This window comes from Lepidochelys kempii, chromosome 17 (assembly GCF_965140285.1).
Source record: "Lepidochelys kempii isolate rLepKem1 chromosome 17, rLepKem1.hap1, whole genome shotgun sequence".
NCBI classification, from domain to species: domain Eukaryota; kingdom Metazoa; phylum Chordata; order Testudines; family Cheloniidae; genus Lepidochelys; species Lepidochelys kempii.
The window spans coordinates 11760167-11783681 of NC_136396.1; the positions used below are offsets into that span (position 1 = coordinate 11760167).

At 44.1% G+C, this 23515-nt stretch overlaps 3 protein-coding genes across 7 annotated transcripts in view; 1 reads left to right on the plus strand and 2 right to left on the minus strand.

Moving 5' to 3' along the window:
* Nucleotides 1-412: 412 nt before the first annotated feature.
* LOC140899858 (F-box only protein 39) lies at nt 413-3642 on the minus strand. Its single transcript, XM_073316026.1, has 3 exons — nt 2629-3642; nt 1311-1487; nt 413-541 (listed from the first exon to the last, which is right to left on the minus strand). Exons 1-3 carry the CDS (start codon nt 3640-3642, stop codon nt 413-415), a joined length of 1320 nt encoding a protein of 439 aa, XP_073172127.1.
* Nucleotides 3643-9396: 5754 nt separating this feature from the next.
* PIMREG (PICALM interacting mitotic regulator) lies at nt 9397-23268 on the plus strand. Of its 5 annotated transcripts, XM_073315273.2 has the most exons (6): nt 9397-9591; nt 14639-14975; nt 16994-17349; nt 18218-18313; nt 19896-19942; nt 21485-21573. In XM_073315273.2, exons 2-5 carry the CDS (start codon nt 14688-14690, stop codon nt 19924-19926), a joined length of 771 nt encoding a protein of 256 aa, XP_073171374.1. In that variant the 5' UTR covers nt 9397-9591; nt 14639-14687; the 3' UTR covers nt 19927-19942; nt 21485-21573. The 5 variants fall into 5 exon arrangements, with proteins under 5 accessions (XP_073171374.1, XP_073171369.1, XP_073171372.1 ...); XM_073315268.2 differs by lacking the exon at nt 19896-19942 and having other exon boundaries at nt 21485-23268; XM_073315271.2 differs by lacking the exon at nt 19896-19942 and having other exon boundaries at nt 14658-14975; nt 21485-23268.
* PITPNM3 (PITPNM family member 3) overlaps nt 10541-23515 on the minus strand; it is a 357638-nt gene continuing 344663 nt past the window's right edge. The window contains exon 21 of the transcript XR_013634779.1: nt 10541-10600. The gene's annotated coding sequence lies outside the window, so the exon portion shown is untranslated. The remainder of the gene's footprint in view (nt 10601-23515) is intronic.

Sequence of the window (23515 nt, forward strand, 5' to 3'; positions counted from 1 at the left end):
CTAATGATTATTATTGTTGTGCCCTGAGGCTCTATCTGAGATCAGGACCCCGTTGTGCCTGGCTCAAACACATCCTTGGAGACACAATTCCTACCTCCAAGAGCTGGCAGCCTACATAAACAAGACAAAGGGTGGGAGGGGACAAAGTCACAGAGAGAGGTGGTGCCTTGCCCAGGAATTAGACCCTAGGATCAGGTCTCCTGAATCCCACTCCAGTTTCCTATCTGTTGGGCCACACTGCCTCGTGTTTGAGTTTTAGTTGACTTTACCTTTCAGGAACACTGCTAATGACATTCAGATCCCCTTTAGACTTCCTCCAAAGGATGAATTCAGGCATTTCCAGATGTGACTGGGTTTTTTTTTATTATTATTATTATTATTTTATTCTTTCACCTCACAGATCACATGCCTCTCACATCATCGGGTAGGCGATGACAAAATAATTAAGCTCTGAGTCAATCAGGTCTCGGTATCTCCTGAAAATATCTCGCAACATTCGATCTTCTTCAATGGTTTCGTACCGATTTGTGTAAATCCTCACCTGTGCGGATGAAGCAAAATCATATCTGTAAGAAGCGCATTAACTGGCCAAAATTAAGCTCCAAAGCCCACAGGGCTACTGAGGTTTCTAGATAAGCCTAATATCTAATAAGATAGGTCATCACTGAGTCAAATCTTGAAGCCCTTGCTCAGTTTTTGCTCAGGCAAGACTCCCAGGCCTGCCAGTGAAAGTTGTGCCTCATGAAATGCTGAGTGAAAATGAAGAGACTCACCAATCCCACCTTGGGGTATTTCAATGGTAGGCGATAATGGGGAAGGAAAGACTCAGTAGGCTGAAGAGGGCTTCTCCAGGTGCCATAGATTCCTGGGACCTGCACATATCTTGGGGGATCTATAGAGGCACAAGCAGTTCTGCTCCTCCTAGGACCCTGCTGGCTCCCAGGTAGCATAGCTCATTTAGACCAGTGTGAACACTGCTTCCTCTGGCTGCAGTTTGTCACAGGACTGTGCTTTGCATGGGGCTCCCTAGCCATTGTGAAAGAGGTAAGATCAGGGCTGTGTTATTTTGGAATCTGCTTCGTGGACCTGGTCCGCTCCAGGGAGATCCATGCCTGAATGGTCCTCTCTCAAGTGGATCTTGGAAATACATGTATGGTTCTTGCACTTTCTCGCAATCCTGTCCTCCTGTGTGTTAACAGTAATCTTAAACCAACATTCAGAGGAGGGGGTTGCATTACCCTGTTTATAAATCTGTGCTTCTACTTGGGTTTCTTTGGGTGAAATGCAACTTTTGAAACACATGATTTTACCTTCATGGTCCTCAAGGTGCATTTCCCTTCTGCTTGATTTTGTAACAGCCTCTCCACAAATGCGACACGGAGGAAGGCCCAGATTTTTAGGAAGAACAGTTTCTTGCATGATAACACAAGCTGCAGCAGCTCCTCATCCAGTGATTCGTGGCTGTTGTTGAATTCAAGCGTTAATTTCTAGAAAAGACAAATAGTAAATATCTATATCAATGGGCGGGGGGGTGTTACAGTTGCCATGGGATTCAATCAGCAAGCCTTTCCTTGCGCTGATGATAGGGTTGACTTAGAGGCAGGTCATTTTTTGTATCTTGGAGCTTATGTAACTTATAGTTCTAGCATAATAGCACCCAAAGGCCCCAATCAGAATTGAGCCCTGTTGTGCTAGTCACTGTATGTAGATAGCCCCTTCCACAAAGAACTTCCCATAGAGAAGGAAAATGCATTAAATAATGCTCAGAGTCCCTGTAATGTGTCATTATATGAGGTTCTTACATGGATTTCTAGAGATCAATTCTGGAGAGTTTATTTTGATCCCCCAAAACATTTGTGTGTGGGGGAATAATTATAATTCGGAGGGCTGAATGTAAATTAAAGGAACATTGTGACAGTGGTTGATGCACCAGAGAAAGTTAACAGCAATCACTACTCGCAGATGCAAATGACCATTTTCTATCGTTAGCCACAAAGAATGTCTGTCAAGGGACATACTAGACATCATTTTTTATCTTCCTATAGATTGATTTACATATTAAACCTAGTATAGAAGATGCAAGATTATAAAGTAATAACTTACACTGGTGCATATACTTATGCCTAGGAAGATCTCAAAGCTCTTTACAATCTCATATCCAAATTGTTTGAAAGGAACACGATGTCTTCCTCCCTCCACTAAACCACAGCCACTTCTGTGGTACAAGGTTGCGACTTTTTAAGAGGGCGCAGCAATTTATGGAGAGGAAGTAATCTGTTCATGGCTGGGACCATGTTTTCTTTGTGTGTGTGTACAATACATAGTTCAGTGGGCCCGATTGGGATCTCTAGGTGCTAGCTCAGTACACTTAATAATTAAGAGGAAGTAGATATTATGTGTCCAACTGAAGCAGATGGAGGAATTTAGATGGGAAGAATATAATTAGCTAAACTGAACCTTGGTTGGGAAGTTGGTGTTCACATCTCTTGTGGAAAAACTGCCTTGTGGAGCCCTAATGACCTCATGGGTCAGGGTTTCACTTTTACACTGACAGTTTGGTACAATGCCCACACGGCCACCTGGTTAGATTAGTGACAAAACAGTAAAACGTTGCTGTTCCCACCATACCTGCAGAATGTGTTTGTAGGCTGGTAAGAGATTGGTGAGGGTCGGCCTCATCGACCAGTCCGGGTCACTGAAATAGCAGCTCCGTAGACTGATGCTCCTGAGTGGGATCTCTGCTAAGAGTATCCTGGCTAGACTGTCGTGCTTCATGACTCTTTCAAAGAAGAAGTTCACTTTCAGTTTGGGTGCTCTCTTGGCTAGGTTGGCCCAGGACATCCCCCAAACCACCTGCCCGTGAGGGTCATGGATGTGGCACTTGATGTTTATTGTCCAGAGAGAATGGGCGTTGTGCTTGCACAGGATTTCCAGCAATTCATTGGAGATGCAGTTGTAATTGAGAGTCAGGATGACCAGGTTGCGGAACGTGGACATAGTCTGATGGAATAAGGGGCTGCTGTAGATAGAAAGATAGTGGCTGAAGAAGTCTTCTATGTTGATTTCAGAGGCAAAACTTTTGTTTTTCAAGTAGCTCAAAGAGCTCAAAAGCTCACAGCCTTCTTCCAGCGTCACTCTTGCTCCTTTCAAGCTGAGATGAACAAGATGTATGCCCATTCTTTTCAGGAAAATAATTAAGTTCTTGATAAACTGGTTCCTAATTATGTTTCTCCAGACCAATCGGTCCAACTCCAGGTGCTGAATAGTCAGGGATACCAGACGGCTATTACATTTGCCCAAGCGCGAGAGAAGCCCCCTCATAGTCACTTGAAATTTTCGGGTCAAGACAGCATTGTAAGGATTCAGGAACTTGATCTCTAGGTGTTCCAAGTACTTGCCAAATCTCTTGACGTACCATAGAGTGGATTCAAACTCGGATATGTTTGACCTAGATGGCCGTCCACTGAAGGTGATTGTTCTGGTTCTCCAGAGAGAGCCTGAGTACATGGCTTGATTCCATCTCTTACAGACTAAAGCAGCCCGAGATCTGTCCCTGTCATCTAGCCACCAGAAGACATGGCTCAGGCAGACGTTGGGCAAATAAGCCCAGCAACTCTGCTCAGGTTCACTGTCATTCTCCATCAAGGAGACAGTCAGTTCCTGTTGGGTGCAAACCAAAGCTTAGATGGTCTCTAGATCAGGAAGGCTGTGGCTAGTTTGTTTAATGTTACTTGACAGATCAAACACTTCCAAGTGAATAGCAAAACTCCTGCCTCTTTACATCCAAATGCTGGTGACCACATGAGCTCTTGGGTCTAACCTGAGATCTAACCTAAATAAAAAGAGCAAAGCAATGAGAAGAGTACAATCACACCAACAGCACAGTGTACAACTTCAGTTCTTTGGCCTCGATAAAGCTTAAACATCACACGGTAAAATGATATAGAGGTTTCAGTATCAATCTGCTACATTTTTTGTCTCTGCAAACCCTAGAAGTTCCTAGAAAATACCAATAAAACTGAAGACATCTCTTGTGGGGGATCAGTTCTTTCTTGAAGCATGCTATGTGCTTGGAGCTGTACAAAGAGTTGCTTTCCTTTGCACTGCAAAGATTAACAGCACTGACTATCTAAATGAACTGTCTACATCTGCTGATCTTAGCTTTTCTGGGTTAACATCACAGCCTATTTCAGGTGGCCCTTTAAAAACCTGTGGAAGATTTTTAAAACATTTTTGAAACTGGTCTAGCTCTGGGATTAGCTCTGGGAGGCATAAGATCTGATGGAGAGTGGTGAAAATAAGAGACAAGAAATGCTTGGGATGCAAGAAGAGGTTAGTTACCCGTTCTGCTTAGGAGGCATTCAGACCCCAGCAGCCTTGCTCCCTGCAGGGTTCAATGATCACCTGGCCTGCTCCCCCACCATAGCGAGCTCAGCCATTGTCAGGGAGCAAGAGGTAGCCTTTGTGATGTCATGGGCACTGACTTGACTTCATTGCAAGCGGGAGCAGTGCAGCCTGCTGAGCAGTGTTACATACTGCAAAGTCAAGGGGAGGGAAAGATTTATTCTTTGGGGGTTCAGTGTGAAAAGGGAATCTCAGGGCTGGCTGCAGTACATACTTCTCCCTCCCTCACCCCCAACAGGTGATGTATCTGGAAGCTAAGTGGCAAACAATAAAGGCAGAAAGTAGTGCTTGCTACAACTTCTGACCTAGGAACTGCAAGCCTCCTGTGTAATGATTTGGGGAATCTATGTACAACTTACTCTAGTTGGATTTTATGAGCTTTCTGTGTTCTTATATCTTAGACTGTCTCTTTCTGTGTTCTGCCGCATGCTCCTTGTGCTAAGGAGACCGAAGAGTGGTATCTGCTTGTCTGTCTATGAATAGGTTGGTCAAGACTATCAGCCCCTGAATAGCTCTTGCCTGGGAAGAATAAAGTAACTATATTCTAGATAAAATTTCCTCTAACTTCTCTGTAGGGGGTGCTCGAGTTTGAAGGAATGGAATTTCCTGAGAAGCAGGGCAATTAAAAACTGAGAGGGACTCAAGGAGGCTTGGGGAAAGAGTTGGGCATGTTTCTGTGGCAGAAGGATCCTTTTTTACCGAGGGGCCATCTAAATAAGAAGGAAGCTGGCTGCAGGGAAAAATATCCTGTGAATCAGGGGGAAAGCCTTCTGAAGGATGGGGGGTACTTGGATGTCCCAGAGGACTCTGGCCAAATCAAGACTGGTGAGGAAACTGAGGCAGGAAGGGAGCGGGGCATAGGTCTTTATTATTTTGTTTAAATCTGTACATTTCTTGTGCTAGCTTAAGTCAGGAATAACTGTGTTACAAACTTTGAAAAAGCCTGTTCGTTATCCCTGAAGAGGTAAACTCTAACCCAGACTGCCCACAAGGCTGGAGCTCTGGGAAAGGATGTACTTACGCAACAGACCTGTCTTTGCGGGGAAGGGATCAGCTTTGATCCTGGGGGCCTGTGGCAGCTGCGCTGTGACTTCCCTTCTGTGGTCGAATGTGAGCCAGAGAAGCCAAAGTAAAAGATGGTGCTTGAACCCACCCAGAGCAAGGGAAGCTGATGAGCACATAGGTCTAGTGTGGTGTAGGGTTGCCAGTTTTGTTTTTTTTTTTGGGGGGGGGGGAGGATGAATTCCTGGAGATTTCATCACAGGACATTATCTTTAATTCCTGGAGACTCCAGGGCAATCCTAGTGTGGTGGGACCCAAAACCAGCAGCTGGGTGATTGTGCAGTAGGGGGTCATGACATCGTGCATGCAATACAGACTGGTTCCCACTGGTGATGAGATAAGGCCTTGCTTTCATCAGAACTTTAATAGACCAGGATCTAACTTCTCTCCACTCAAGACAAAGGTGTATGGAGAATCCCGTGCTCTGTTAGTAAGTTTGCAGAGAAGCAGATCTGGAGAATAAATGTGCTTCTACCCAAAGCAGCCTCACAACCTACAAGTCTTAGAAAGTGATTAGCTAAGATGATTAACATGCTTCCAGGAGAGCAACAGATGGGGGGGGGGAAGTGATTATTTCTCCAAACTCCACCTAAAACCCAAGCCCCACACACTTGTGACACCAAAATAAGATGCTACTCTCAAGCAGGTTGTGCAGATCTTCCTACTATGACCATCTCTCTTCTTTCCTGCTTTTTATTGTCACAGTTAACAAAACTACATGAATGGGAGCCATTTTCAGGTCTCCAAGCTACATTTTAAAGACTTTTATCTGCAGCCATAAAGGCTAGACACTTGAGACTTTCATTTCACAAACAGGCTTTGAAATGCAGGTTGGCATTTTGTTTTTAATATCAATAGAACTGAGCCAAAACCCCAGAGCAGATGAGAGGAGAACACCCATTATTGTTGGGGAATTCCAAATACAGATCTGATTGTAGCCTGAACCCATCATTTGTTGTTTGTTTTTGTTTTTTAACAGCTGTCCTTATTACACTCAGAACGATCACTTGCATAGAGGGCAGTCAGATAAAGGACCAAATTCTGCCTTCAGATAGGGAGACTTGAATGCACATCTGTATCTCGAGGATTCTGTAGATAGAGAGATGTAGCACTCAAAAGCTGATTGAAGCAAGGCAGATCCAGGTCCCCTTTCTCTTTCCTGTAGAGAAAAGGGTGGAAATCAGTCTGTAGAAATCTGAAGCTAAGGTGCACAAAAGGACAGAGAGGAGTTTGAAATAATGCATGTGCGGGTTTTGCTGGGAGTGATGGGAATCGGGATGATATTAAAGGAAATATTTATGCACCTTTATGAACAGAGATGTATTGGACTATCAGATCAGTCTTCTGATTGGAAGTGGCTGAAGCGCCATCACTTCAGACTTTTAAAATCAGAGCACACAAAACACTAGAAAATTTCTGTGCAGCCCAATCCTTGCATGGGCAAGGAGACAGGGCTTTTCCATTTCTGACTTCTGTGGTTCAGAACTCATCGCACTCACTTCTTAAGCTATAGATTCTTCTGTGGTGGTGGTGCGGTGTTGTATAGCATCACTAGATGTCAGCATTGAGTTTGGTGAAGAGAGAAGCAATGCAAAATGGAGTTCACAGCGTGTGTGTGGTGTGCGGGGGGGATTAATAGACAGCTTCGCACCACAACCCACCTTCATTTTTCAAAAGGAGGATAAAGTTCAAAAAAATACCTTGTGGGGAAATGGCTTAGCAGTGAGTACTTGAATTATTTTCCTCTGCAGCAGCATAAACAGCCTGATTCTCTGCACCTGTGTTTTCTGTGCATTAAGCCCTGATATACAGCACGTACTGTACTGTATCTGATTTTGATTCAAAGCCTTGCCAGTTGTGGAATATGATGTTAAAATGGGATGTTTTTCCCCTTCTGTTCATTATAATGTTCAATAGCCACATGGATTAAAACTCATTTTGAACACCAAATCCAGCTGTTCTTACTCTACAATGCTGTTATGAAGCCAAGGGGAATGCTCTCTGAGGAAGAGATACAGGATTTGGCCCTGAGTGTTAGCAATAACAACTGTGGCTGGGGTTTTCAAATGGCAACCTAAGGTGGTTAGGCACCCAACCCCCACTGAATTGCAGTGGCATCTATATGCCTAACTCCCTCAGGGTCCCAGCTTGTGTGTCAGTCTTGGAGCCAAATACTTGAGTTGGGCCAGAGGTGCTGCTTGTGGTTAAATTGTGGACACTTTATTATTCAAAGTGTGCACAAACCTACCACTGGGTTAGGTCACTGTCAACCACCAAACCACATCTGTGGGTTTAAATTGCTAAAAAGTTATAGCATCCTCACAGCAACTGAGTTGCAGATGTGTAAATTTGGTTTGTGTCTCACTGCTCCCACTGCATCATTTCTGTAACTGTTGCTCCTGTCCCCCTGCCTTGTGCCCAAACTGCCCAGAATGCAGGTAAATGACACCAAATGCCACCCCACCTCCCTCGTATCTCAAGCACAGGTCAGATGCAACTCTTGTCTGAAACAGAACAAATCTCTGCATAGAGGAGGTTTGGGGAAGGGGCAGATGAAGATGGCTGTGGTTTTACACGTTATTCAAACAGCTTTCAGCCTGATGGATACCAGTGTGCTTTGCAAGCTGCATACGGGGATCGCATCTCTAAAACATAGCTTCCTCAGGGGTGAAACAGAGCAAGTATTTAACGGTGCACAGCAATGCTGCACAAAAGGTATGAGAGGGTGCAGAGGGGCCAGCAGGCAAAGAGTTAATTCACTGTTCAAGTCTTCTGCAGGTGTAGAAGGGTGGCTAATGAGTGGGGAGCTGGTGGCCTAATTAGGAGGTCTGGTGCAAGCTGGTAGTAGTCTGGTCATATGAGTGTTGCAGTGTTTGTAGCTTGAGTAAGGATGTAGCCTTTCTGTGAAAGCTGGTTAATGCCTGGTCTTCTCTCGGTAAGAGACAGCTTTTTGTTTTACATCGATTCTGTGGGTTGGCTCTGTTTCATGGGTAAGAAAAGAACATCTTCCCTAATTGAAAGAGCAGTGGGAGTTTAGGTATGAAGTAGAACAAGCTAAACTGGAGTTTGGCCAGGACACTGGTGTTAATAATCCTGCCCTTGTAAAGGGGGGCGGGGGGAGAATTTCATGATCCCTGCATTTAGGAACTGAGTATTTATGCCAGCTTTTGTTCAAAATATGTCCTCCACCCCACCCCCCCACCAGTTCTGATCTAAATAGGTGAGGCGCAGAAAGCAGACTGTAACCGTTCATGGTTGTCTTTAATTATTCATAACTGGACCCTGCAGATAATGGGAACTTGTGTCTGTACAGTGGGGGAATCCATCCGTTAACCAGTGTTTTGAGCTACAGAGCGGGTGCACAAGGGATCAGTAGTGGCTAGTGCCATTTGAAAAAGACAGATGCCATTCCCCACTCAGTGAAAGCAGGCAATAGGCCACCCTGCTATAGAATCAGAGAATATCAGGGTTGGAAGGGACCTCAGGAGGTCATCTAGTCCAACCCCCTGCTCAAAGCAGGACCGAATACAATCTGCCAAATAAATTGGTTAGTCTCTAAGGTGCCACAAGTCCTCCTTTTCTTCAAGGAACCAATGTTCCTCTTGTCTCCTACTAAGGTCCAGCACCAGGGGCCCATACCAACAGCCTGGAGGGGAAACCTGGGCACAGGGGTGGGATTTCTTACACTCACTCACACACACGTTTTCCTGTGTCTTTTTACTTGCAAGGCTTGCCCCTTGTATTAAGCAGTGAGTGGGGAGGAGGCTTACAAGGCGTGGCATGATCATTGCACAAAACAGTCCCCTCTTGGGCTCTTCTAATCGCAGTGCTTGCAAACCCAAACCCACCCGGACGGGCTCCAGCCCGGGTAGCGCTTGCAGACAGGGCTGCAGGGCCGCATCCCAGCCGCCCTCCCCCGCGGCGCGCCGCAGCCGATCGCATGGGGCGTACGGGCTCCCTCCTCTTCGGGGGGCAGGCCAGCGGTGGGGGTGGCTTTTTCCCCCATTGCACGGGAGCGAGCCAATCCTGGAGGAGGAAGGAGACCGCGCGCAATTTAAACCCAAAGGCGACTGAAGAGGCGCTGGGCAGCTGCTGGTGCGAGCGGGGCCGGGCTGGGAGCGGTGGGTGAGTCTGCTGCAGCGGGGGGCAGCCTTGGGTGGGCAGCGGCTCGCGGGGGGGGGGCTGCTTGGGGGGCTCGGGGGAGGAAGCTGAAGCGGCTACAGTGTTGCAAGCCCGGGGCCTTCCAGGAACAAAGGCAGGGCCGGGCTGGGCACGAGCAGGCGCCTCACCCGTGGTCTTCCGCGGCAACGCTTCAGGCCCAGGGAGAGGTGGGGGGCATGGGCCCCACGCATGCCCCCTGGGCCCCAGCCATGTCATCAGCCTCTGCAGCGTGCCCTGCCTGCCGCAGATTTGCTGGTGGGCTGTTTGCTCCCTCTCTGCCCCTTCCTCCTGCCCTTAGAATCATAGGATCTCAGGGGTTGGGAAGGGACCACAGGAGGGCATCTAGTCCAACCCCCTGCTCAAAAGCAGGGCCAATTTTTGGCCCTGATCCCTAAATGGCCCCCTGGAGGATTGAACTCACAACCCTGGGTTTAGCAGGCCAATGCTCAAACCACTGAGCTATCCCTCCCTTGTCAGCATCCCCATCCCTTGCTTTCCCCCTGGCCCGCCCCACTGCCACTGTCCCTGCTAATAGGTAGAACAATGCATTTGCTGACCACTGCTCATGTGGAGTGGGTAGAGACCTGGCCTGGGGCTCAGGAGAGCTGGGTTCCAGAACAATGTGGGGGGGGGGGGGGTGCTGAGAGCCATTGACCCAAACTGTAAACTCTGTGTATGATAGAAACCACTTCAAGCCAGGGGGTGCGGGAGCACCCCTAGTTCTAGCACCTATGCTGGGTTCTGTTCCTGCATCTGGATGACTGTGGGTGATGTCCCACTCTGTGCCTCAGTTTCCCTATCTATAAAATGTGGAATAATGATACAGACCTACCTTTTATCTGTAGATATCAAAGTACTCTATAAAAGCGAGGAAGCTGTGGTGTAATCTGTGAGTTGATTACAGATTACTTGCCCTGTCTGCTTTTGATCCTCTATTGCGAGCTCTTCCAGATTTTGTGTGTCTGTTCAGGGTCTAGAACAAATTGAGAGAGAGTTTATGAAGGTCCTGTAGAACCTCAGAATTTAAAAATGCCTCAGGCATGGAGGTTGTTCTTAACTCCGAAATGTTTGTAACTCTGAACAAAACGTTATTGTTGTTCTTTCAAAGGTTTACAACTGAACATTGACTTAATGCAGCTTTGAAACTTTACTGTGCGGAAGAAAAATGCTGCTTTTAACCATCTTAATTTAAAAGAAACAAGCACAGAAACAGTTTCCTTACCTTGTCAAATCTTTTTTTTAAACTTTCCGTTAATTTTTTAGTAGTTTGTCTAACGCAGTACTGTACTACATTTCCTGCTTTTTGTTTTTGTTTGGTCTCTGCTGCTGCCTGATTGCATACTTCCAGTTTCAAGTGAGGTGTATGGTTGACCTGTCAGTTTGTAACTCTGGTGTTTGTAAGTCTGAGGCTCTGCTGTAAATGGTGTAATGTAACATGGGTTAACCAGAGGCAGAGCATGCCAGACTAACCTGATTTCCTTCTTTGAGAAAATAGCTGACTTTTTTGTAAGGAAAGTGCAATAGATATAATACACTTGGACTTCAGTAAAGCATTTGACACAGTACCACATGAGAACTAATTAGTTAAATTAGGTACTATTGGGGATTAGTACAAAAATTGTGAGGTGGATAAGGAACTGGGTAAAAGGGAGAAAGCTATAGGTTTTGGAGAAAGGTGAATTGGATTGGAGAGAGGTTAGTCATGGAGTTCCTCAAGGATGGGTTTTTGGGACCAGGGATTCAGCCAGCCATTTGCAGGAGTCAGGAACGGATTCTCTCCATCCCCCGCCTCATTGCCCCACATAATGCATTATGGAGGAGTGGGTTTTGATCTCCTTCCTCTGAAGCCTCAGAGATGGCCACAGCTGGAGATAGGACATTGGACAAGGCTCTGAGGTGACACTGAGCATTCTCTCTCTCAGGCGCTTGGCTGCCTGGTTCTTGCTTGCATGCTCAGGGTCTAACTGATCACCAGATGTGGGGCCAGCAAGGAATTCTCCCCAGGTCAGAGTGGCAGTGACATCAGGATGTTTTATTTTTTTTTGCCTTCCTCTGCATCATGTGGGTGCGGGTCAGTTGCCAAGATTATCTGGGAATATCTCATTTAATCATTTCCCTAGGTCCCTGTGGCATAAATCTAGTCTCCTGTAGGTTGTCATATTTTGGTCTAATTTCAGTTGTTGGGTTTAATGGGCGGGTGCTGGTGGCCTGTGATACATGGGAGATCAGAGTAGATAATCTGCGGGTCCCTTTTGGCCTAAAACTGTGACAGTGGGCCTCTAAGATTTTTTTTTTCTTTTTACTATTGTAACATAAACAGTAAATAACTGAAATTATGGAGAGACTGAACTTGTGTGAGTGCAGAGGAAGAAGCTGTGGGGTTATTTGTTGCCCACATCCAGTGGTGATCATATAGGGTAAGAGAACCCCAGTCAGAGATGTGCATTTGCACCACTTATATTCACTACTCTTCTGGTGTTTGTTGCAAGACACTCAGTGAACAATAACAGAAGGATTGATACACAGGGCCACAGCTGTATTAGACAGCTGTCATAAATATAAAGGGAAGGGTAAACCCCTTTAAAATCCCTCCTGGCCAGAGGAAAAATCCTCTCACCTGTAAAGGGTTAAGAAGCTAAAGGTAACCTCGCTGGCACCTGACCAAAATGACCAATGAGGAGACAAGATACTTTCAAAAGCTGGGAGGAGGGAGAAAAACAAAGGGTCTGTGTCTGTCTGTATGCTGCTTTTGCCGGGGACAGAACAGGAATGGAGTCTTAGAACTTTTAGTAAGTAATCTAGCTAGGTATATGTTAGATTATGATTTCTTTAAATGGTTGAGAAAAGAGCTGTGCTGAATAGAATGACTATTCCTGTCTGTGTGTCTTTTTTGTAACTTAAGATTTTGCCTAGAGGGATTCTCTATGTTTTGAATCTAATTACCCTGTAAGGTATCTACCATCCTGATTTTACAGAGGTGATTCCTTTACTTCTATTAAAAGTCTTCTTGTAAGAAAACTGAATGTTTTTTCATTGCCCTAAGATCCAAGGGTTTGGGTCTGTGGTTACCTATGCAAATCGGTGAGGATTTTTACCAAACCTTCCCCAGGAAGTGGGGTGCAAGGGTTGGGAGAATTTTGGGGGGAAAGACGTGTCCAAACTACGTTTCCCGGTAAACCCAGATAAAGTTTGGTGGTGGCAGTGGAAATCCAAGGGTAAAATAATTTTGTACCTTGGGGAAGTTTTAACCTTAGCTGGTAAAAGTAAGCTTAGGAGGTTTTCATGCAGGTCCTCACATCTGTACCCTAGAGTTCAGAGTGGGGAAGGATCCTTGACAACAGCACTGGGTACAGAAGTGTGTATCCTGGAAGAGAGTAGGTCATGAACTTAACAGAGGTGTATATAAAGCTACTGTCGGAAAATCGAAGTTAAATTTTATCAAGTGATTTGAAACTGTCTGTTGTTTTTTTTAACACCCAGACACTGCACCTTTTAGAAGCTGATTACACTTTATTAGTAGCAGGTTATAACTGAACTTGCTACACTCTCCAGCTACTGTGCAAAGACAATAACATGCAATACCCATTGGGACAATGACTCTTCTATCCTTCTTGAGAATCAGAATATAACAGGAGAGGCCCTTTGATTTGCACTTCATTCATCTTCGCACTCCACTGTGTGAGTGCACACAATAAATTGGTCTATCACCGCTTCTCAGCAAAGATTTAATGGCTTGCTGAAGTGAGGTCTCTAAGTAAGGCACGGGTTATCAAACAGCTTTCTGGAGAGCTGATTGATCACATGGTGCTGGTAAGTCCTCATTCCAATGTGCAAAACTGCATTGAAAGAAGCTAAAAATATTAAATGCTTTTCTGCTATTCCTGTTTCACGTAACCAAGTGCTGCAGTTGATGAGGGCATGTTAGCTGGAGGGGATGGGGTCCAGAAGACACTGTATGGGTGGGAAAGTATCTGCAAGAAACTCTAAGATGTGCAGCATGTTTTTAAAAAATGGAGAACTCCTACATTAAGACATCATGCTTACGCACTACAGTGCATTTATTAATACGCAGTGAGGTGTTGAGAAAGCTAGTTCAGTTTTATCTCCGATCACATTTGGATGCAATCGCCTGGCTTTTCTAAACTGTGTTTATGAATTGACACAGTTCATTAAGTCACCATGGGTGGCTTGCTTATTAGCAAGCGTAAAAGTAATTTTAAAGATTATTTCCCAAATAATTTTGAGCAAGCTACTGTACAGAAATCAGGAATGCATGGTTAACTATAACCTGTAGCAGATCTCTTTTGCTGGTAACACCATTCCCGCTCCATTGTGTGTGCACGCCACTGCAGTTGTGACTTAAGCATGAGCTGGTACCTCAAAAGGGAGTGATCTAATCAGCCCAAATTCCACATGTAGGACGTAATCTCAATATGACGGACATAACAAACTCTTGCCATTATAGGGTATTCATATCTTTAGTCTTTTATAGTAAGCTTCGGTCTTATGATTCACTGGGGCTGATGTCAGTAGCTGGCAATGCAAAGTAGAGGGATAATGGGCCTGTGGGGGACAATGTAAAATCAGAGTGGTGTGAAAGACTGGAAACTTCACCGAATAGAAATAGAAGCCCAAAATACTGTTTGACTAGTAATGAATCACTTCTATTCAAGCTGTCAGAGCTTTAACCAGTTTCCTCCTCCAATTTCAGTCTTGTACAGAACACCTGGGGAAAAGTTCCTGTTTACATCTTTCTTCCCCCCCCCCCCCCCCCCCCCACACACACAAAACCATGGGGAGTTACAGAAATGGACACAGTTTCCTGTTAAACCAATCAAGGATGCTCAGCCTGGTACTTTTTGCTGGTCTCATGTTTTGGAGGGGATTTGGGAAATGAGGGTGGGTCCTTTTCAACAACCTGTTGACTGTGCTGTGCAATATGTTTATCCTTTATCATCTGGATTGACTTGTGTTGGGGCTGTGTTCTCATTTGGTGCATTATTTTTCACAGCTTTGTCTGATCCCCTTAGAAGCAAGACTACTCCAAGAAGTGAAGAGTGATGGCATCCGTGTTCCAAAGTGTCGGGGCTACAGTTGGCTGGAGGAGCCACCAGCTACTGGCTGACTTTGAGAATGAGAGCCCAGTGCCTGACAAATTTAGAAAGAAGCCTTCTTCAAGCTCTCTCAATACCCTCCGCATGTCTCTGAGAAAGCGAATGCCCTTAAAGCAAGTAGAGGTAAACCTCAGTGAGAATCCAACTTGGGAAAGTCTGGAAGCGAAAGAGAAGCGACAAACCCTCCGGGCTATCACAAGAACAGCAAAAAATGCCTTTGGAACAGTGTCCCAGGTAATTACCCTTGTAATGTACTATGGATGGCAATTCAGTTCATAGCCTGGTGTCCTGTTTCAGGACTAATAATACCTAGCTCTTTTTATACAGCACTCTTCAGCCATAGTGCTTTATTGCCGGACATAGTAGCTGTATTTTATAACTAGTAAATGCTTTATAATATCGAGCTTGCTGGTTGCCATAGCAAAAAGGGAAAGTGTCATAAAAAAAAAAGTCTTGGTCATGTTGTTTTGAGCAAAATCTCCAGCAACTGTAAAACCGCTTTCCCTCTCCCAGACTCTGCATGACATGGGACATCCATAGAGAAACACTTTACCAGGACTCCTCCATTTACTATTTTTAAACTAATGGATTTGCTGGGCTCTCAAAAGAACATGCTTTATGGAAACCTTGGAGCTCAGGGGTGAGGGAAATGTGGGACTTTAGTTATACTGTATTTGGAGGCAGAGGGAGGAGATGCCGTAGAATATCACCCACTTATATATAGTCTGAATTTGGACTGACTGGTTTCACAAAGACCTACCTTATGGAAACTCCTAAAGCTCAGGGCTGTTAAAAATGTACAGCCTTATTTAGACTGCACATGGAGAAGAGGTCTAATTTTTAAAGCCTGATCTAAAACCGATTAGCCAATTGCTGACCCAAGTCCAAGTGTCTTGTCGTTTTCTGACCCAACCATGAACGTGCACCAGCGTTTTGTCCTTGGAGCTCAGCCTGGCGGGGGGCTTCACGCTCCGTCCGCCTCCTGCCTGTTGGGTCAGCATGGCAGTGGCTGCATGCCCCTCTCCTGCCGGCTGCCACAGCCTCATTACACTCTGTGCTCAGAGTGAAGGACCCTGCAACTCGTCAGCACCTGGGTCCGCATTACATGGTGCTGAGAGACAGCGGTGGTCAGTGGGAACAGGGCACACAACTACCTATGGGCAGACTTGACCCGGAGAGAGCTAGGTTGTTTTCTGACCTGACTCAGACACATGTCCCTTTGGGTTCAGGTCAGGTTTCAGGGCTCTAGTTTGGAGTGGGAAGGGGAAAATATCAAATAGCATCCCTGAAGATCCTGCTGGAATTTAATCCTTTGATCTGTAAAGTCTCAGTTCTTCACCTCCATTTGACCTAGATCAAGAAGACTTCTCCAGCAGCTCTCTTGCAACATACAGTCTTTGTACCCTTTTAAATTCACTGAGGCAAAGAGAAGCCGTGGAAATCCTGGGAATAGCTTTAGAAATAGCAAAACACTAGCCCCCATATGTTAAGCAGATGGCAAGACCTTGGTATTCTTGCTAACTATGAATTGTTTCTATAGTGGCATGCACATAGGGGGAAGAACCTGGAATAAGTGTTTCCTGCTAACTCTAAGCTTATTTTGCAGATGAAATGCCAAGCACTGGCAGCAAGGAGTTTTTGCTTGTGTAAAGGCTGCCAATCAGGCCTGGGCACTTGTCTCATGGGACCAGCAATATTGGAGTTGTAGCAGTGGGGAGTTTTGCTGAATTTTTCATGCAGCCTATGCTAGGTTGCACAAGCTATTTTAGGAAATGCTGCTAGCCAGGAGCACAACCGGCTTGCTGCTATGACTCATAGTTTGCAAGTAGACTTGAAGGCCAGGGGACAGTCCTGCAGGTTGAGGTATGTTAGCAGGGCAGCAAAGGGAAGCTTGTTTGTGCTGCTTTTCTTTCTCTAAATGAAGGCCTTCAGTTTTAAAGGAATCTTTAACTGGTTCTAAAGGCAGGGGCCTGATCCTGCTCCACATGAAATCAATGAGAACTTTGTCCAGGGCTCCTGTGGGAGCAGGATCAATCCCAAAGACTAATGGGTCAAATGAAGCACGCTGCTCTATTTCAGTGCTATCCGAGGGAAGAGGCTTTAGCAGCAATGAGAGACGTGCATCCACCCTAGCCTAAGCCTGGCTCTAAGAACTGTAGCTGGGGTTGAGAGCGATCGTTCACGTGCTGGATTTTGTTGGGCTGGCATATTGTAGACAGCAATTCATAATCCCAAATATGTCTGCCTTGCAGAAAATACAGAGGTCCTGCCAAAATCGCACGCAGTCTCTAGTCATCTCTCCAGCTAAAGCCCCTGCAAGGAGAAGTGGCAACATTAGCTCTGCCAAGAAGAGAAGCACTTCACCTCGAACTCCTAGTCGGAAGAATAGGCTGGCCACCATGACCACCCCATTGTCTGGTCCCAGTTGCAGCCCCAGGTCCAGCAAGAGAGCCTCTCTTTCATCCAGATCTGCAAAGAGCTTGGTGGGGAAAGAATGGAGGAGTTTCTCTTACTGGCTTGGAAAAGAAGCTGTCCCTCTCCGGAGATCAAGGAGAGCAGCTGCTCTAAAGAGCCCGTACTCATCACCTATGCTTGCCAGCAGAAAGAGGCAAGCTGCCATCATTTGTAAATTCCTATTGCTGTTTTATTATTGTGACTAGAGTGTCTGGCTACCTGAGAGACAGCAGCTGAGCACTACTAATCTTTCCCACTGAAACAATGTGCTGTTATTATGGTTAGGAAGGTAATAAAGTTATGTGCCCCTATTTACACAGAGAGAGAGCGCGGCATAAAATTAGGCCATGGAAACTTAATTTTGCATGATGACGGGTCAATGAGCGCTCCTGCACCATCCCCATCCAGTGGGAGGGTGAGGTTAAGTTTATATCCTGTAATTATGCCAGCTCAAGTCTGGCTTGAGTTAAAGAAATGTTAACCTTCTAAACTCTGCATTGATGCTATTTGTCTGATAAATCACTTAGCTATCGATTCATTCTGCTCTGCTTTTCCCCAAGATTATGTATTTTGTATTGTGGTGGTATCTAGAGTCTTGGCCCAGAACTGGGGCTCCTGTGGCGCTAGGTGCTGTACAAACAGAAATATGGCCCCCTGCCGTGGAGAGTGGACAAAGGGTTGTGGGGAGAAAAAGTATTATTTCATGAAGCCTGGAGATCGTGCCTTGCCCAAGGTATCAGGTGAAGACAGAGTTGGAAGTTCCACTTATGCCTCCTGGATCCCCGTCCAGTGCCTTAGCTATGAGACCATCTTTTCTAGATGCGATGTGAATGGAGTTAAGGCATGATTAAGGCTGAACGTTGGGATGGGGAGATAGAACCCTGTGGCTAGAGGCTTAAAAATTAACCGAACCAAGCACTAGGGTATATACTGTAAAGATGCTTCTGAAGTGGTAGGGAGCTGGGCTAGATCACCTATGTAACATTTGAATCCTCTAATTGCATGCTGCTTTCTCCCTTCAGAGAGTTTGACTGCGAGTTAGAATCAGTCTCTATGGGAATTCGCCGCCTGAAACGTCTTTCTCAGGTGTTTGATGATGTCATTGTGAGAGAGGAGAGGTAAGCAATATTGAGATTGGGGGAGATGTTTGTTTCCCCTCTCTAATGCTACCTGTATCACCAAAGATTCACCTCTCCAATCCTGAGTCAATGATCACTGCAGCTCATAATCAAGATGAGTGAGAGCAATAGAAACGCCTTAACTGTAATGCAGCCTCTCTGCTTTAAGACTCTGTACAGACATCTGCAGACCAGCTCGCAGCTCCACCGAAGCCTGTAACAAACATTCTCCTTGATTACATGCTGCTTGCTGTAAAAATCAGAATCCTCCTCACCACACTCGGTTCTCTGATACTGTATCTTGCATGGTAACTCCTTGCAGCAGTTCTAGGTGGGTTAATAGCCGAGAATGGGGCCAATAGAGGCTTTTTAGAATCTTATTGTATAGGCACTTGACTTTCATGTCAATAAAGTTCTTTGAATGTTGCCTGAAAACTTGATTCAGATCCAAGTAACACCTAGGATTAGTTTGGCTTGTGCGTTTGACAAGTGTGTATAGTTATTATCACAATCTTCTCTTCTAGTTGAGGGTCTTCCACACACAATTGTGGGAAAGAAAAACCCTATCAAAAAAGGAAAATAACTTAAAGTGGCAGGATGACCTGGGAGCAGGTGTATTCACTGAAGCTGTTCCTAACTCACTTTGAAATTAACTAGATTTCAGGTTGAAAGGCTTGAAGTGTTGAGGGTCAAATTCGTTTCACAGAGATCATCAAAATGGTAACAAGATAAAGTTATTCTGTAATTATTATTGTCCATCCCCCACATCAAGATTTTTTACTGGGAACCTTTCTTTTGTAAGAGAATTACTGTGCAAGAATTTTAGTTCCTAATGTGAGAAGCTTTTGAAATGTGAGAGATTGCTGTGTTTTTGTAATAATTACCTCCTTTAGAATCAGCATCTTCAAAGTGCAGTGTGGTAAGAGTTTTCAAATTAAAAAGTTTGATGCCACAGTAATCTCCTAAACCTTCACAAGTTCTGCTTAAAGAACTCTTAGAATTAAGCCTAAATCTTGCAGCTTAATTCTACTTGGATCTGGTTACAAATTCTGCATAATCAGGGGACTATATCTAGACTACAGGGCCCTGTCTTGCAGATAACAAAAGCATCTGCATGTAGCTTAGCACTACAGATCTTCTAGATCAGGGGTTCTCAACCTTTTTCTGTATCCCCCTCCCCCCCCAAAAAAAAACCCCCAAAAAACAACTTCCATGGCCCACCTCTGGTTTTCTTCATATAAAAGCCAGGCCCAGTGTTAGGGGGGTAGCAAGCAGGGTGGGGGGCCCTGGCTTTCTGCCCTGGGCCCCAGCAAGTCTAATGCCAGCCATGCTTGGTTGGCCCCCGAAAGCTGCTTGCAGCCTCCTGGTTGAGAACAACTGTCCCAGATAACTTGCCCCAGAAAAAGGCTTGTGGAATCCCTGCAGAATTCCAACTATTTCTCTCTACCCCAATCGTATTTTTTCATATCGGTCACACTTTTAGCTGATCAGGTGTGGACGTAAGTTGCCAAAATCCTAAAAGAGCCATGTGTCAATTAAATGATCGTAACTCACTCCTAATATTCATTCTTCCATCTGTTAGCGATATGACAGTTTCTCTCATTCGTAACTGAAGATAGTACCAACGAGGTAAAGTTGTTGTTCTTAAGCTTGCTTTGAATGTACTTACTTCACTTGCATGTGGCTGAATGGAGAAAAACTGCTGTTTTCAAGGGAACGAATACATACAAAACTTTGAGCACCTTTTTAAAAAAAAACAAAAAAACAACTTACTAATTAATGTACAGAACCACAGGCTGCTTTCTCAAAGTCACCAGTGTTGTGTATGCCTCTCTTAACTGCAGTTGTAATGCAGTGCAGCCATGAAACCCAGCTTCAGTTGGTGGATTATAGGTCACAGAGCCCCATGTGGGTTTGCACTGAAAAAATAGTTTGACTTCTGTGCAAATAGCTGTTTTTCTCACCCCGGACCAGAAAACATCTAATGTTTTGTCACTTCAGTTCTCACTAGTTACTCACTAACAACGTAAAGCATGTCAGAAAAGTGTTCCTATGACTTGCCTAATTATGTGTATGTTTTACCATTCTTAATGTCTAACTGTTAAGACAATGCTGCTTTAGTAGCAGCAGTTGACATCTTGTTTAAATACCGCAATTGCATATAAGTGGCTCTGGAACAAGCAAGGTTCTCCACTGTAAATTTCTGAACATTCTGTCTTCAGCATCACTTCTCCGAACCTCCCCATTAACAGATTGGCTATGGGAATTCCTTAAATGCTTAAATTATCTTCACTTCAAGCTGCACTATGACATCTTTAAATATTTACACCGTTGTGTTGAAGGCTTTGTATGTGGGATTTTTTTTATTTAATGAGAAAGGGGCAATGAGTTGCTGTAGGTGTTTTAATTAGGAACAAATACACAAACAAGAACACTCTGGGGAGTGAATGCCCGTAGCATGGCATGGTAGAAAGTGTGGGGACTGTGACTGCTAAATGACAAGTTGATTCAGCATGTTACTTCCCATGGTAATGCATGCTACTTTCACACTAGCAATTCAATTCACTTTACTGCATACTTACACACCTTCACTTGCTGGCTTGAAAATCTTCTCTTTCTGTTGGGAAAAGCCCATTACTTTTATAATTTAATATGTTGGTAAGAGGGTACCATACTTAGCAACTCTAAGATAGAGACTAATTCTACCTTCTGATCTCCAATAGCCATGAGTAGGAGTCTGGAGTTTTTCCTCCAAATAGGCCCTGTTCAGATAAATTTACTTAGACAAAGTCTGTTTTGTTTGTTTAAACTTTCCCTCACCCTTCACAAAACAACCACTGATGTAAAAGCTACGTTAGACACTCCCTTGTTTATATAACATTTGTTAAACATTTAAGCAAAATTAGACCATCCCCATTAATGTTCTTTTTTCCTAATCTATAATGCTGCTTAATCTGTCTGCTGCTATTGCTGACCACACATCATAGCGGATAAAATATGACTGAAGTGAGAATTTTTTTTTAATGGCCTTCATAAAATCTGCTCAATATACCAGGCACAGTTTTCTGACTTCTGCCCACTTTCCAGCAGCTTATATATATACTGAATTACCAATTACTTAACCTTGCCATTTACTCTGTTGTATTAATTGCACTCCTTTATTCTCCACAGAGAACAAATGATATCAAATTATCAGCATCTAATGGCACAAAACTTGCGATCTGTGCATCGGTCTCGGAAACTCTCCCAATCTGCTTTCAGACGGCGTGCAAGGAGGCTCCAGCATGCAGTCAGCACTTGGACGGAGATGGCCTTAAACAGTATTAACAATGTGTGAGCAAATGAAGGATTAACTATCTATGGGAGTTGGAGGGGTGTATTTTCTTTTTGGATTTAAGTCTTTTTGACTGTGCTTTGAATAAGCCATTAACTTTTTAAAATACTACCTTTAAATTCAGCTCAGGTCTTTCCTTCTATGGACTTCTGCCAATGGTGCAGGGATGATATTAAAAAGTATATCACATGAAAACCCCTATGGTATTGCCCAACAATGGAACAGTAAACTGAACTCAGTTAACCAGTACTTACACTAGACGATGCCTGTCTAATTTGAATTGAACTTTAGGGCTAGATTAAATACTACTGAATGATTTTAAGGAAAGACAATAGCATCTGTGTCTGACACCTGATCTGTGAAATTGGAATAATTGCTTCCTATACCTCCCCCAGGAGATGTTGAGGACTTAAATTTCTACAGAGTTTTGAAAACTGAAAAAACACCAAAGCTTATGCTTTTCCAAAGTGCATGAATTTCAGTGGGATTTAATGGCCTTTGAAGACTTTATGCTGTGCGCCAAAACCATAGTATACAAAGTGGTGTCAGGCTCTGACTTCAGTTACTGTGGGTTGACATCGGAATTCTGTAGTTACTCCAGAGTGACACTGGAATTAAAGAAATTACTGCCAAAGTGAATTAAGATAAATAGAATCAAGGCAACTTTAATTCTGAATGAGCGTGACCACACAGGAATCTAACTAGTCCATGCCTTTGTTTATTCAGATTAGCTTTCCTGAATGTGCCTGTGTAGATAAATCCTAGGTGATTGAAGTCAGAATGTGTGACCCCATACAGTTCACAGGGTTTGATTGACTAATGTAACTATTCCATTTTAACTGTTAGCAGTTAGGGCTTCATTTGTCTTTCATGCTACTGCTATAAGACATCAACAGCTGAGGTAAATATTGCCCTTGGAACATGTACACACAACTGAAGACACTAACAATTAATATACTAAAGTTGGAAGTAACACTTGTTGCTTAACATAATTTTGTGCAGTGGCACTAGTTAAGTGTTTCTAATAGCTTTAACATTTTTATAGCAAAAGAAGGTCAGGCTCTATAAGAGGTAATCTTAGTTTAGCAAAAATATTAATTCTCTAACATTTCAACAAAGCAAAGGAGGTGTGTTTTCCATAAACCTCTAGAACTCAGCACCAATGCTGTTCCTTGACCGATAGCTTTTTTCTAAAGAGAATGCTTTAAAGACACCCCCCTTGTTTACTTAATCTGTCAGTGTGCCACTACAAAATATTGACATTTAGAATTTTTAAACTTTGACTGTGTGAATTCTGTTGCCACTTAATATTGTAGCCATCTGAAATCTATCACTGTCCTGCTTCATTCTCCCTAAAATATTCTATTGGTATCGAAGTCCAACTTTTGTAAGCAATCCTGCACGAATGCTGCCCCATCTATATTTAAATTGAGATTAACTCTTTTTTTGCCTGTTGACAAACCAGACTGTTGAAAAGGTAAAACTTTAACAATGGGGTGGAACCCCTTCCTATTTGGATTTAAAAAGTAGATAAGGTTTATTGTTTTAAACCAGGGGAGGGTTTTTATTTGAAGTTTTACTTGTATGTACTGATCCTTGACAAAATAGACTTTTCATTCTAGTGATGTCTTGCTGAATTCTATTTTGAGACTCCCTTCCCCTTTAAGAAAAACCTCAACCACCATTCACCTCGTAAGTGGGAGAAATGTTTGTTCTTGCTATTCCTTACAAATGCTTTATGTGCATTGAGTATCGATTATAGGTTTTGACTAATTAATTAAAATCAAGGGGACTGCCCAGGGTGTGTAACTAAGGGACAAAGATCCCACATTTTGGAATATAGGGTCAAATCCTGCCCCTCTCCTTGT

Excerpts from the sequence above, each read along its gene's own strand:
- LOC140899858 (XM_073316026.1), bottom strand. The coding sequence starts at position 3,642 with ATGGAGAATGACAGTGAACCTGAGCAGAGTTGCTGGGCTTATTTGCCC. Across the intron at positions 1,488-2,628 it reads CCTACAAACACATTCTGCAG|AAATTAACGCTTGAATTCAA; the intron begins GTATGGTGGGAA and ends TGTCTTTTCTAG. Across the intron at positions 542-1,310 it reads GCACCTTGAGGACCATGAAG|GTGAGGATTTACACAAATCG; the intron begins GTAAAATCATGT and ends TCATCCGCACAG.
- PIMREG (XM_073315268.2), top strand. The coding sequence starts at position 14,688 with ATGGCATCCGTGTTCCAAAGTGTCGGGGCTACAGTTGGCTGGAGGAGC. Across the intron at positions 14,976-16,993 it reads CCTTTGGAACAGTGTCCCAG|AAAATACAGAGGTCCTGCCA; the intron begins GTAATTACCCTT and ends TCTGCCTTGCAG. Across the intron at positions 18,314-21,484 it reads GTCATTGTGAGAGAGGAGAG|AGAACAAATGATATCAAATT; the intron begins GTAAGCAATATT and ends TATTCTCCACAG.